At 43.9% G+C, this 15,360-nt stretch overlaps 1 protein-coding gene across 8 annotated transcripts in view; it reads right to left on the reverse strand.

Moving 5' to 3' along the window:
* Positions 1 to 15,360, reverse strand: part of fgfr3 (fibroblast growth factor receptor 3) — a 176,508-nt gene that overhangs the window by 42,063 nt on the left and 119,085 nt on the right. For all 8 annotated transcript variants that reach the window (XM_087990990.1, XM_087991016.1, XM_087991007.1 and 5 more), the window contains exons 5-6: positions 5,496 to 5,665; positions 108 to 231 (exon numbers count right to left, since the gene is read on the reverse strand). In XM_087990990.1, coding sequence (XP_087847116.1) covers positions 108 to 231; positions 5,496 to 5,665 — 294 coding nt within the window. The remainder of the gene's footprint in view (positions 1 to 107; positions 232 to 5,495; positions 5,666 to 15,360) is intronic.

The following is a 15,360-nucleotide window of genomic DNA, read 5'->3' on the forward strand; positions in this document are numbered from 1 at the left end:
AAACTTCTAGGATTGGAATTTTAATGCCTGACTGTGACCAGACTTAGTACCCAATATTACAATTGATTCAACTCACTGCCCAGTCAATCTGAAAAGAGCCATCTTACCGAGTACATCCAGCTGGTAGGTGTGACTAATGCTGCCATATTTGTTCTCGACGACGCATGTGTAATTGCCTCGGTCTGAGGGAACAACACTCTCCATGACCAGACTCCACTGCTGGTGTCGTAACTAGAGAAAGGAAACAGATAGAGAATGGTCACTGGTTTTCTCCAGGGTCCTGAGTTCCTGTTGGTTTCTGAACATGAAAGTCGAATGCTCCTCTCTAATAGGAACAGAGCTAACTCCTGACCATACTTGCAAGGCACAAACATACTGTCAGGGTCCCCATAACGATACCACATTCCTCTATCCCAACCCTGTGATAGACTCTCCCCCCACCATACCTCACCATAATAAACCCACCCCCACCCTATCACCATGGTACCCCAACCCCCAACCTTGCCACCATGATACACCTTCTGCCCCACCCCTACAAACACTAACACCCCTTCCTCAATCCACCAGCACAACAACCCCTCCCTCCCATCCCCATCATGTGCACCTGCAACCACAGCCTTTCCTCATGTCTCTCTGGAAGTTCTGAAGAAGAGTATTAGACTTGAAACACTAATTTTCTTTCTCTCTCTACTAATACAGCCAAGTCTGTCGAGTTTCTCCAGCATTGTCTAGGTTCCTGTGACTAATCGCTGCCCACTGATTGCCCCCATTCATGTCCACCCACCCTTAGGACTGCTGCCTGTGAGATTTCCATATCTTGCAGAGGCAAACCCTTGAAGTTCAAGAATTTTCTGAGGCACTAAAGAGTTGATGATGGCCCCATACCTAGGCTTCAAGAAAAAGCCTCCTTTTGGACCATAAGATCTAGGAACAGAATTAAATCATTTGGCCCATTCAGTCTGCTACACTATTCGATGATGGCTGATATATTTCTTAACCCCATTTTCCTGCTTTCTCTCCACAACCCTTGATTGCTTCACTAACTATCTATCTCCGTCCTAAATACACTCAATGACTTGGCCTCCATGTCCTGTGCAACGAGTTCCACAGATTCACTACCCTCTGGCTGAAGCAATTCCTTCTCACCTCAGTTCTGAAGGGTCACCCCTTCAACTCAGATCTTAGTATCTTTGACTAGTGGAAACATCTTCTTCAAGCCCACTCGATGCAGGCCTCTCAGTATTCTATAAGTTTCAATCAAATCGACCCCTCAGCTTTCTAAATTCCATCGAGTACAAACCCAGATTCCTCAACTGCTCCTCACGTGAGAAGCCTTTCAATCTCAGGATCACTCTTATAAACCTTCCCTGACCCACTCCAACACTAGCACATGCTTCCTTAGATACAGGACCCAAAACTGCTCAAAATATTCCAAATGGACCCTGGCAAGAACCTTGTACAACCTTAGCAGTACATCCGTGCTCTTGTATTCTAGCCCTCTTAAAATTAATGCTAACATTTCAGTTGCATTCCTAGCTGCCAACTGAAATTACATGTGAACATTAAGAGAATCCTGAACTAGGATTCCCAAGTCCCTTTATGCTTCATTTTTCTGAAGCCTTTCCCCACTTACAACATAACCTCTGCTACTATTCTTCCTACCAAAGTGCATAATCTCAAACTTTCCTACACTGTATCCCAACCTGCCACTTCTATGCCCACTCTCCAGCCTGTCCAAATCCTTCTGCAGCCTCACTGCTTCCTCAACCACCTGCACTTTACGTTATTTTTGTGTCATCTGGAAACTTAGTAACAATGCTCTCTTCATCCAGATCCTTGATGTATATCGATTGATTGTCTTCTGACGGCCTCTGCCTGAATACATACAATGGCTACAGCTTTCATACAATCCCTTCCTCAGAGCAATGGGGACTTTGATGGTGCTAAAACCTGGAGATGCTTTCCTCCTTATGCAACAGTTCCCACTGAAGCCTTTGAAGTTTTATAAGAAGCTGTCATGTCTCAGGGCACGTTTGGCTGTGACATTTTACAGATGAAAAATAAAATATTGTTCAAGACCATCAAAACTCTGTTTCTTTACTTGGCAAAGGATGTGTGTGAACCCCTTATCATGGAAAAAATTTGAATTAAAAATACCTAATAGATTCAGGGGCACTGTGCTCAACTGTCAATCCCCTAATTGCTGTCAGCAGCCCTCAGGTTATACTTCTGAGCTTCAGAAAAGAGTCATATCGGACTCTAAACGCTACTTGGTTTTTCTCTCTCCAGAGGTACTGTCAGGACCTGCTGAGTTTCTCCAGCATTGTCTGTGTCTGCCCCGTTTATCATTCTTCCTCGTCTTGTTCTTATTTAAAGTCACGGTTCCCACTGCTGAACAGAAGTGGAAAGAAGCTGTCTCTGTGCCCTCAGCTTTAACTGGAGATCCGACTGCAGTCCACGTGGTCAGGGCAAATACATTAAACAGTGTCACTGACTGAGGGAGTACACACTGTCTCAGGAAGGCAATGAACAGTTCACAGTTCCAACTGAATGCTGGCTAGGTGAGTGTAACTTGGTGACCATTTCAGCTGATTTGAAGGTTTGTTGTCACTTACACTGACTGCATGAGGTGTTGGGAGGAATGGTGATGGGAGTTTAGTTTTTCTGGAGACGTGACAGTGGCAAATGTCTCTATCCGTGCTCAGTAAATACCGCTGACAGCACAGACATAAGTCCATAGGACTTGCTCTGGTATGGTTTTATTTCATTACCAGTCTGGGAACCACACTCCTGTTTGCAATCCAGTGGAAAGGGGCATATGGGTGTGAATACTGATAGCCCAGTGCAAGGGGTCTAGCTTCGAACATGAGCACTGTCTGTTTGGGGAAGGAAATCAGTAAGCTGTCAACACTCAAAGACGTGCACCACAGCAAACTGTCAGCGGCTTCAGGAGAGCCCTGTTAGAGATTAAGGTTAACACCTTTGTGCTGCTGTTTAGAAAGAGAAGGGTGTAAAGAGCAGGAACACATTTGGACACATTTGTTACAGCTCGCAGCACAATTGCTGGCTTTCTTGGTTGGTAAAGGATTAAAACAAGCCTTTTATTCATGCGGTTAAGCATGCAGTGTCACATGGGCTTTAGAAGGATTATAAAACATTGCAGATTCCTGAAAGGATTTGAAAGCTGCTTTAAAGTGGAATTTTAAACTGAAAACCAACCTGACATTTTAGTTTATGTGCAATGCCATGGTAAAGACAGCAGGTTTAGAGAATTTTAACAAGACCAAAGAGTATTTGATGTTAGTGTACATGGTAATTTACTTCCTTTACTAAGTTAAGAGCTAAAACTAAAAGGGGGATTCATTTCTTTATGGCTGTTGTTCTTTTGCTATTTTTGTTTCTGTTCTTTAAGTGATGTGAGCATTGTCAAGTTTCTAGAAGTTGGTCACTTTTGAATAAAGGTAGTGAGTGGGTTCCAGGTGGGATTCCCGTCACATGGAATGTGTTCTTCCTACCCTAGACTCTTCAACACACAACCCCCACTCTTATCCCAACCCATGTTCTGTCAGAGAAAGGAAAATGTCATTAGTGAGCACTCTCCCCAGCCTAACTTGGCCAATTCCCTCCAGGCCTGCTGAAGAAGAGCTCACCTTTTAACGTTTGGATTGGATCAATTGCAGTTGGGATGAAGGATATGTTCACATCTTAAAGCTCACTCCACACAATCTACAAATCAACAATGGAAGCAGGGCCTTTCTGTTTCTTTTTGATGGCAGTGTTAAAGTATGAAACAGGATTTTTAATTATGAAACGGGACTGAAGGCGCACAACATTCCACACTGAATTAGCTGCAGAGAGTAAATGGGATTCTGTAAACCATATGTACACTTGTTTCACTTGGACAAGGTCAGCTCAATCCCAACAGCTGCTGCTTCAGTTTGATCTTATGGTTCATCTACTGCAGCAGGACCACATGCAGCACAGGAAAGGCCCTTTGGCCCATCGGATCTGATATAGCTATCACTAGAAGTGCGCTAATCCCAATTGCCTGCACTTGGCCCAGATCTCTGAATGTTATGATATTTGAAGTACTCATCCAAATATTTTTTTAAAGGTTGTAGGGTTTCCAGCCTCCACTACCCTCCCAGGCAGTGCATTCCAGATTCCCATCCCCCCTTGAAGGAAAACGTTTTTTTTTTCAAATCGCCTCTGACTCTCCTGCCTCTTACCCTGAAACTATGCCCTCTTGTGATTGACCCCTCGACCAAGGGGAACTGCCGGTTTCTAACCACCCTGTTAGAACATAGAACATAGAACAATACAGCACAGAACAGGCCCTTCGGCCCACGATGTTGTGCCGAACTTCTAACCTAGATTAAGTACCCATCCATGTACCTATCCAAATGCCGCTTAAAGGTCGCCAATGATTCCGACTCCACCACTCCCACGGGCAGCGCATTCCATGCCCCCACCACTCTCTGGGTAAAGAACCCACCCCTGACATCTCCCCTATACCTTCCACCCTTCACCTTAAATTTATGTCCCCTTGTAACACTCTGTTGTACCTGGGGAAAAAGTTTCTGACTGTCTACTCTATCTATTCCTCTGATCATCTTATAAACCTCTATCAAGTCACCCCTCATCCTTCGCCGTTCCAACGAGAAAAGGCCGAGAACTCTCAACCTATCCTCGTACGACTTCCTCTCCATTCCAGGCAACATCCTGGTAAATCTTCTCTGCACCCTCTCCAAAGCTTCCACATCTTTCCTATAGTGAGGCGACCAGAACTGCACACAGAACTCCAACTGTGGCCTAACCAAAGTCCTGTACAGCTGCAACATCACTTCACGACTCTTGAATTCAATCCCTCTGCTAATGAACGATAATACTCCATAGGCCTTCTTACAAACTCTATCCACCTGAGTGGCAACCTTCAAAGATCTATGTACATAGACCCCAAGATCCCTCTGTTCCTCCACCTGACTAAGAACCCTACCATTAACCCTGTATTCCGCATTCTTATTTGTTCTTCCAAAATGGACAACCTCACACTTGGCAGGGTTGAACTCCATCTGCCACTCCTCAGCCCAGCTCTGTTGATACTCTTCATATTCTTACACCCCTCAATCGTGTCCCCCCTCGGTCTTCTCTGCTCTAGAGGAAGCTATCTAGTCTCTGTTTGTAGCTCGATTGGTCCATCCCAAACAACATCCTGGTGAACCTCCTCTGTACCCTCTCTAGTGCCATCACATTCTTCCTGTAATGAGGTAACCAAATAAAGACTGAAGCTCTGACAGACTGTTCACTCAGTGCACAGTGTCCCTTCTACACCCAGTGTTAGAAAGTCAAATTCCACTACAATGGGTGTAACCAAATCACTGTCAAACACTGAGTGGAGTCACACACCCTGCGCGAGACAATCATGAGGGAGGTGAAGGGGTCCTGCCATTGGTTGAAAGCTGACATGATGAGTCTTTTCAGGGGTAATGACTCACCTTAATGCCCCCGATGCGGTGCTCGCCCTTGAATTCTTTGCCGTTCTTCAGCCAGTGGATGGTGGGAGTGGGATTTCCTGCAGCAGGGCACCGGAAGCGAACGGTGTTAGCCGCTGGCACTGCATGAAGTCTTTTCTCCATCCGGTCTGGCCGGGCCCAGTACGGAGCTCCTGAAAGCACCAACAGATAAGAAAGATGATGATGGGTCATATTGATGGCTGACACAAAGCCCAGTTACCTAACCTGCATGGATTGAATCACAAAGCAAGTGTTGTAGAAGAAATTCTCCAGCAGCCCTTGCTCCCCAGACTCTCTTTCTTGACGTCTACACTGTGGAGGCCGATGCTGCCTGCACTAAGACACACTCGTCTATCACTCCCACAATGGCAGATTGCCATGACAACCATCCCCCTCCATTCGCCCATTGACTCTGGCTCCCCTGCCTCTCGACCAATAGTGACAGGATCTTCAGTTTTCTGAGCTCATTCTTCCAGAAGATTTTAGAAATATCTTTGCTTTCTCCCCGGGAACCCTCACAACCCTATATGTTTTGATTAGATTAGATTAGATTCCCTACAGTATGGAAACAGGCCCTTCGGCCCAACAAGTCCACACCGACCCTCCGAAGGATGACCCACCAAGAGCCATTCCCCGACCCTATATTTACCCTTGACTAATGTACCTATCACTATGGGCAATTTAGCACGGCCAATTCACCTGTCCTGCACATCTTTGGATTGTGGGAGGAAACCGGAGCACCCGGAGGAAACCCATGCAGACATGGGGAGAATGTGCAAACTCCACACAGAGCTCTGTTATTCCCGTACTGGATTCTCCTATGTGAAGCAGCATGAGGCATCCTGTATTCTAAAATACTCTACTTTCAAAGTGAAAGTTACCAACATGATGCCGTGTTACCACCTTGACAACAGTGTAGAGGAATGTAGAGAAATTATCCAAGAGAGGACTGCTTCCATTTAAAGGCACTGTCAATATCTACCAATTCATCCTTTTGTGTTTTGTTATTCAAACATGGAATATTTATTACCCAGTGGGCAGTCAACACATTGCTCTGGGTCTGGAGTCATGTGTAGGACTTTCTCCAAACGTTGTGTTTTTACATTAACCATCAGCATTCACATAGCTTCCATTTGTCTAGCTTTTATTCCACATTTTACTGAATTCATCTGCAAGTTAGGATTTGAATCCATGTCCCCAGAGGATTCAGGGAACAGGAGTGTTTTGTTGCAACTGAAGGAGACCTTGGTGAGACTATACTTGGATTATTGTGTGTATTCTCTATTTCTCCCAAATGGATGTTCTCTATTTCTCCCAAATGGAGTGCAACGAAGGTTTACCAGACTGATTCCAAGGATGGCAGGACTGATGTACAAAGACAGACTAGATTGGTAAAGATTATATTCACTGGAGTTTAGAAGAATGAGAGGGTTTTCATAAAATCATTTAAAATTCTAACAGGACTAGACAGGGTAAACACAGGAAGGATGTTCTTGATGACCATGGAGTCCAGACAAGGTCGAAGGATATGGGGTAGATCATTTAGGACTGAGATGAAGAGAAATTTCTTCACCCAGAGAGTGGTGTGTCTGTGGAATTCTCTGCCAGAGGTTGAGGCCAATACGTTGAATATTTTCAAGAAGGTGTTAAATATAGTTCTTAGAACTAAGGGGTCAAAGGGTATGAGAAGAAAGAGGGAACAAGGATCAGTAATGGATGATCATATGGAATGGTGGAGCAGGCTCGAAGGGCTGAATGGCCTACTGCTGCTCCTATTTGCTATGTTGCTATGCATTGATGCTTAAAAGAATGTTTCACACATCAAATCCTCGGTTCGATCACACTTCGAGAGCTCAGCCATCGGATAGGAATCTTAAAAGAAGGCACCACAATTTTGCAAGTTTTCAAGATTTTGACAACTCCGATGTGTACTAACTTTAAGGGAGGTTTGCCAAATTCTTATCCCTTATCAAAGATCAAACCAGCCTAACTGCAGCAGGCAAATTACTGCACTGGGACCTGAAACATTAAAGAATGGTTCTCGGAAAAAGGTCGGAGCCAAATGATTGTTGTTGGTGTCTGGAGTGAGCAATTACAATGGGGAAAGAAAACGATTGCAGCACAATAGCCCTGAACTGCACAGCTCTGGTCTTCTGACCACAGGCCAGCGAAAGAATGGGTTTCAAAACATTTTTGAAAGGCCAAACACATTATATAATTTAAAAAGAAACTTAAGAGAATGATAGATAACTGACATGATATTTCTGTTATCGAACAGCCTCTTGTGTGGCTAACCCTTCTAACACCTATGGCGATCTCAACTTGCTCTACCTCTCCAACAGGAAGCCGGTGTTTATTGGCTGGCATAGACATGGTGGGCTGAAGGATCTGTTTCTCTGTTAAAACACTGCGACTCTGATACCTTCAGGAGGTGACGGAGAGAAAACTAGAGGGAAGAATATGGCCCCATTTGCTAACAGTAGACTCAGTTGACAATAAAATTTGTCAGTATTGCTTCAGGGTATACTTTGCTCACGGAAAGGAAATTTCCTGTCTGTATTCTGAGCTAACTCCAGAACTAGGAAAGCAAATCAAACAGACAGAACCTTTAGTGTTAGGCCCTGTCAGTTGCTCAGACCAAACAGGCCTCAACAATCACTGAAGGAACTGTTTCCACTGCTCATAACCGAGTACCTGTTTGCTGGTAACACAGAACTCCACTGTGGCCTCTTTAACATGGGCTAAAGCCACCATAATCATAGAATCCCTACAGGTCAGAAAGAAGCCATTCCACCCATTGAGTCTGCACCAACCATCCCAAACCCCTACCCTATCCCTGTAATCCTGCATTTCTCATGGCTACTCTACCTAGCCTGCACATCCCTGGACACTATGGGCAATTTAGCATGGGCAATCCACCTAACCTGCACATCTTTGGACGGTGGGAGGAAAACAGACCACCCAGAGGAAATCCACACAGACACAGGATGAATATGCAAACTCCACACAGACAGTTGCCCAAGACTGAAATTGAACCTGGGTCCCTGGTGCTGTGAGGCAGCAGTGCTAACAACTGAGCCACCATGCCACCCCTTAGTTTCATTGACCATTCACAAAACACACCATGGCTTTGTAGACAAATTACAAACAATTGAATCGATCAAGAGAGAAAAACTGAAAGAAATAATGTAGCTAATGTAGGTCCTTTGCCTCCGTCCACTAGTTGCCTGAGATTCTTCTCTCCCAGTATATAGACACTGCTTCTGAGTCACTCTGGCCTACGTTGTGGTGGTGTGGTCATTCTGAATATTGTCGCTGCTTGTTCCTGTATCTCTATTAGCTGCTGGTATGTGAAGGTTGGGGGTGTTTTCAGTGGGGGGAGGTGAAGATTCCTGTCTCACAGCCTGAGCAACACTTCACACATTGTGTTCTTGTCATATAATGCTGGCCTCCATCATTTCTCACTTGGCATGGCACAGAAATGTTAAACTAATTTACTTTCCCAGCAGCGAGAGCTTAATCAAAGCACGCTGCTACAGGCCAAGACTGGGTCACAGCAGCAGTTCTCACCGTTAACCTTCACAAGAGAATCGAACCAATAATACAGGCCATTTATTTTCTTCTGGCACTTGGTAGATATTGGCTGACAGATTTGCAGTGAGGGAGATGTTTCTTCACAGACAGATATGGCCAAGAACATTGTCTTCCTGACCTCAAGACTGACAAGAGAACTCACTGACTGCCAACACAAAGTGATTTAATTTCACTGAACAAAACTATTTATGAGACTGTGGGGAACAAGGTTATGGGCTGTGGGAAAAGACTACATCAGTCCTGAATTGGAGGTGTGCATATGTTTAATTGAGTACTTACTGGAAAGAATATTTGCATGCATTGTAGTGAGTCTGAGGATGAAACATGGCAAGCTGTCTAAAATAACCTGTCGAGCCAATGATTATGACTTGAGCTCCACAACTCAGTTGCCACTTCCAAACTTCTGCCTAGATTAGAGGTGTTGCTGGAAAAGCACAGCAGGTCAGGCAGCATCCGAGGAGCAGAAAAATAGACGTTTAGGGCAAAAGCCCTTCCAAACTTCTGAATAACAGACCCCCAGCTGAAAGGTTATCGAGGCTAGGTGAGAAAATGGATTGGCATTTATAATCAGGTCAACCATGATGTAATTGAATGTGGTATAGCAGATACACGGGGGTTGGAATGGCCTACTCCCATTCCTGGTGCATACACTGCTGCTACAATCTCATTTCACTTGTTCCACGTACGTTTTCCAATCATTCGAGTCAAGTGTTTTTGTTTGTTGCTATGTGGAAGGAGGACTGCAGCACTTTGGGACATCTGCACTTGCGGGATAAACATTTACAAAAGTCAAAAGTTTCTCAAAATAAATTTGGCTAACCTAGGTTGTGAAAGCCCAGATTTATTAAAACAGAGTCCGACTCAACTCCAGGCAGTTTTAATTTTTAAAAAATAAACTTAATGGCTACTTGCTGTGGGCTAACCAGCATTTTATACAGTTCCAGGATTACATCCTGATATTGTCGTTCGATAAAGAAAAGCATCTCAGATGCTTTCTTTACCATCTTAGCTATCTGTCCTGCCACCTTCAAGGATCTATGGACGTACTCGAAGGTCTGTCACTTCCTCTGCACCTTTTAATATTCTCCCATTTATGACGTATTCTGTTGCTTTTGTTTGCTCTCATTCACAATCCTCAGGATTGAAGTTCATTTGTGAATTCTCTGCCCACTTAACAACTATACTCTTCTTTCACAGCTATCCTCTTCTCAATAAACTATATGGCCAATTATTGTATCAAGAGAAAATTTCCCTCCTACAAGTTCTTGATTCCCTCCTTAAATCTCTCGCTCTCTCTTTGCTTTAAGAGCCTCCTTATACCCTATCTGTTTGACAAAGTGTTTGCTCATTTGCCCTATTATCTCCTTTATAAGCTGTGTCACATTGTGTTTGATAACACTCCTGTAAAGCACTTTGTGGCATTTTACCCAGTTAAATACAGGTGGGGAGAGGGTGTTCAGTTAGCTCAGGCAGCTGGACAGCTGGTGTACAACACGGAATAACACCAACAGAGCAGGTTCCTACCCCGGCTAATGTTACTGTGAATGTTTTGTCTTCCGAATCTCATCCCTCACCTGAGATGTGCTGACCCCCAGGTTAAACCACCACCAGTCATCCCTCTCTCTAATGAGGAAGCAGCCCTATGGTGACTTCATCCTTAAATGAAGACAAGTTGTAGTCGCAATAAAGTGTCAACAGTCTCAACTCTGAATGAATTCCTGTCATCCTGGATACCTACAGAGGAGCCATTGCTGACATGGAGAGAGAGAGAGAGAGAGAGAGAGACACTTCGCTCTTGCACTGTAAATCCATGCTTCCTTCCTGTAAAATAGGTCCCATGTCATCAGATTCCTCAGCCCTGATTCCTCCAGGGTTCCCTCAACAATAAGGCTTCTAACTATTCACAAAAGGCCAGCCCACAAGGAAGACTTCCTAATTGCTCTAATTCCCACCATTTTGTTCCCAGAAATCCTAAAATAATTGCCTCATGATGCTTCAGAACATTGACTATCCTTCACATGTTCAAATGTAGATATTTGAGCACTAGTGCAATTATCAAACTCCAGGGACCTCAGAGAGCAATGCAACACATTGGCTGAAAATTAGAAACAAGAGGCATGGTTCACTCAAAGTCTCATGATACCAGGTTATAGTCCAACAGCTTTTTTTTAGATCACAAGCTTCTAGAGTGCTGCTCCTCCTTCAGGTGAAGTCACTGCTGGCCTATAAACTGGTGTCATGAGACATCTGACTTTGTCCACCCCAGTCCAACACCAGCATCTCCATATCATGGTTAATTCAATCGACGAGCTGTAAGAGCTACCTAGAAATAAGAGCAACTATTCTGGGTTATATTACCAGGTCTTGCATCTTTCTGTGTGATGTTTTTTTTATGTCTGGTATTTCTAGGCTATCATAAGTTAACTGAATTCCAATTTGCTGTTGTTAACAGACATGGTGATTTTGCTAGTAGGATAACAGAACATAGAGTGATTACAAACAAAAATCAGTGTGTTTATAAAACAATGTATGTAGCCTGCGTGCTGCAAACTGAGTTGAAATCCTTTCTGAAATAATTTGCCAGAGAATAATGGCAGCAGATTCCACACATTCCTTTACAGAACTTTTCACATGGAGCTCCACAGCCAAGTTGCCTTCAGAGATAATACAGTGCCATGCCTTCGTGACTCCTGACTGCTGAACCCTAACAATGCACTTACCTCACTCTTCAGAATCAAAGAGTGAAATGGACCAAACACCAAACTTGGAGGGCTGGGAGCTGAAAAGCAATGCAGGCTTTGAGGGCTGCAGGATGCTACCTGGAGCTTCCGAGGCAGTGGGCATCCAGCCGGGGCCAATATTTGGAGTGGGGGTTGACTCTGGCAAGTTAATTATTATTCTCGAGTCACAGGGGACTTGCGACCTACTTCAGGTTTTCTTTACACTTTGTATTCTTCATCTGCTTCACATCTCTTAGAGGAAGATGAACTTTTAAACTACATATGTGAACTGGAATGAATAGTATGTTTTGTGATTTCAGTACATCCCAAAGTGCCTTACAGTCTTAATGTAGTACTTTTCTCTCGTGATGTCAGTTATAATGTAGGAAATGAGGCAAACAAATTGTGCATCAAACTCTCACAAACAGCAAGAAAAAGCAGACCAACGAAACCATTCTTCCATGAGGTCGGCCTAAGTATAAATACTGGCCCAAGAGGTAAGAACCTCTGAAATTCCCCTCTTCTTTTTCAAGTCAGGTCATGGGATCATTTACACGGAAGTGAACAGCCAAACAGGGCTTTGTTTAATATCTTACCAAGAGATGCCACGTATGAAATTCAGCAATTTTACTTTACTGGACTTGCAGGTCAGTTTAACCATAGAACCCCTACAGTGTGGAAGCAGGTCATTGGGCCCGCGGAGTCCACACCAATTCTCCAAAGAGCATTCCACCCAGATAAACGTATCCCTGTAATCCTGCATTTTCTATGGTTAATCCAATTACCTTGTACATCCCTGCACTCTACAGGCAATTTAGCATCCACCTAACCTACACATCTTTGGGCTGTGGGAGGAAACCCACGCAGACACAGGGAGAATGTGCAAACTCCACACAGACAGTCACCCAAGGCAGGGATCAAACCCGGGTCACTGGCACTGTGAGGCAACAGTGCTAACCATTTGGCCACCGTGCCTCTCCATTTATAGGTCTGGATTGGCAGGATGACCTCTAAATATGGAGGGACAGCTGCTACGAATGAGGCAAAACTTATACTCAATTAAGCCTTAATTTGAAACCAAAGTAAGACTATAGTTCAACACAAAGGGACAAGACTCAAATACCTCAAAACAATCCCAATATGGAACATTGTGGAGTATGAGGGAAGGGAGGTTTTCTTTGATAATACTGTAATAGATCCTCTCTAGTATATTTATCTGTGAGAGAAGAAAGATTGTCCCTATGCCATTTCCAGTGAAATCATTCTCCAGTCATTCAACTGAACAGAAAACATAGGAAATCTTGCAATGCCCACAAGCTTACTACATGTGGGAACCCAAGGAATTCAGTGCCTGAAAATTTCTTGCAGAATCATTTGCCATGTGGGAATTTTCAGACTGTCTCATTAATGTGTGCTTGTTACTCATTTCAATCCGAAGGTGACGGTCATGGTCTGTAGGAGCCACTAGCGATGCAATTTTACATCTGAGGTAGTAGCGTATCAAAGTGTCCTAATGAGACACTGAAGAACAATGTTCTGTAGCACCCCCCTGCTTTGCCCCGAACATAACCAGTTAAAATAACACAGTTGATGGTTAGATATTCATTTTGATTAACAGAACTGGGACCTCATTTAACAAATTGGTGCTTACCACAAGTTGTGCAGTAGACAGAATCCGCGCTAATTATGTAATTTGCTCAGCTGATGTCTGTGGGTGCCCAGCCAGATTTAATTAGAGATCAAATTGCCTCCCAATACATAAAGGCACATTGCTGAAAGTCCAGGGGGAGCTCGTGTAAACAGAGATATTTACCAAAAGTGAAGCATTGTTTTTACTTGACTTAAATGTGATTGCCAGAAAAACATAATTATCCTTCAGTTGAAGGAAAATATTCGGCTTTTACCAGAGTTCCATTATCACTGACCCCGAGAGCACATTCTCCTATTGATGAATGAGTGCAAGCACAGATAGGGAAGGAGCAAGGGAACACCAGCTGAAGGTTAACCTGTTCCTTTGCCTAAGCAGGAGAAGTTCTCAAGCAGATACTGGGCATGTGATGGTAGGCAATGTCAGCATTCCTGTGAAGGCACCAGAGCAAGGGCTTTCGAGGGGTGTTCCATCAGTCACTCTTATTACAATGGTGGATATTGTAGTGTGGCTAAAGGCAGTGCCATGGAAGTGTAAGTTGGTATAGGAGTGGACACATGATATAAATGCTCTGACAGGTACCCAATTACTCCCTGCGTCTTACCCAAACTGTTAACAAAACCACTTGTTTCTACCCCTGAAACTTGATCAATCCATGCAGTACTGCAGAGTCTTGAGTCCATATCTTCATTGTCTCAAGTCTTGGCTTTTTACCCACGTTCTTCATTAGCCTCCTGACTGCATAAAGTAGAACATTTTTGGAATTCCTTGATTATGTTCACTCCTATCCATACTGTCCTTGCCAAAACTCCATAAGCTCTCATGCTCCAGAAACTAGAATCATCGTCCCTGTCAATGCTGTGAACATAAGATCTCGGAACAGGTGTTGGCAATTCAGCCCCTTGAGCCTGCTCTGCCATTTAACACAATCATGGCTGATTTCACTTCAGCCTCAACTCCACGTTCCTGCTTTTCTCCATTGATTTTCTCCAGCTGAATGTCCCCATTATCCAGTATCCTCCCTCCACTTGTCTGACACAAGGTTTGACCATCAACTCTGTTAGCCTGTGTCCTCTGGAAATCCCCGTCCACAGCCTTGTTTTGCTACCTCCCACCCACCCTTCGATTTTAAAGAACCCTACTTTGTTCCTGTTCCCACATTTCTTGTTGCACTTCTCTCTGTTGTTTCCTAGACAGAACTGCATTTCCATAGCATCCCTCACAACCAAAGGACTGCTGCTATGTTGAGAAATCTGGCAACCAACCTATGCACAGCAAGCTTCCACAAATAGAATGGGTGCTGATGTTTGATCTGCAAGGGGCCCTAAATATCTTTCAGTTGTCGAGGAGCTGGATACATCTGTAAACTGCCACACTTAAATGAAAATTGTCTGCTCCATTTTTGTTTACTTTGTCATTTGCCAATGACACCATGTTTAACCACATTGTTTTGACCAGAATTAGCTGCATAATTGGAATTTTTTTTCCAGCGTGCACAATGGGAAATTTTGATGTGCATTCAAACCAAGTTTAACAGGCTTAGAAATGGACTTTTTTTTGTGAGGAGTGGATTTGTTTGGACTGGATTAGTGGTTGTCTTGCTTCCTAACGCAGCAAATTGCCTCTAATTTATACTAATCCCTTCTTTAAAATGCTGATATCCTGTGATCGAACCAGTGATGGTCACGAGGTAGATTTATGCCTAGGATTAAACGCTATGCCACAAGAGCACATTTTCTCATAACACTGTTCTCAATTACAGGCATCACATTACCTTTATGGAAACCTGTGCAGAACTGATCATTCTTTGTTCTGGAAGAGCTGAACAATGCACTCACCATGTCACAGAGTCATACAGCGCAAAACAAGCGCCCATCGAGTCTGC

Source organism: Chiloscyllium plagiosum, unplaced genomic scaffold, assembly GCF_037043375.1.
Source record: "Chiloscyllium plagiosum isolate Xiang-an unplaced genomic scaffold, Cpla_swu_hap1 HiC_scaffold_1, whole genome shotgun sequence".
NCBI lineage: Eukaryota > Metazoa > Chordata > Chondrichthyes > Orectolobiformes > Hemiscylliidae > Chiloscyllium > Chiloscyllium plagiosum.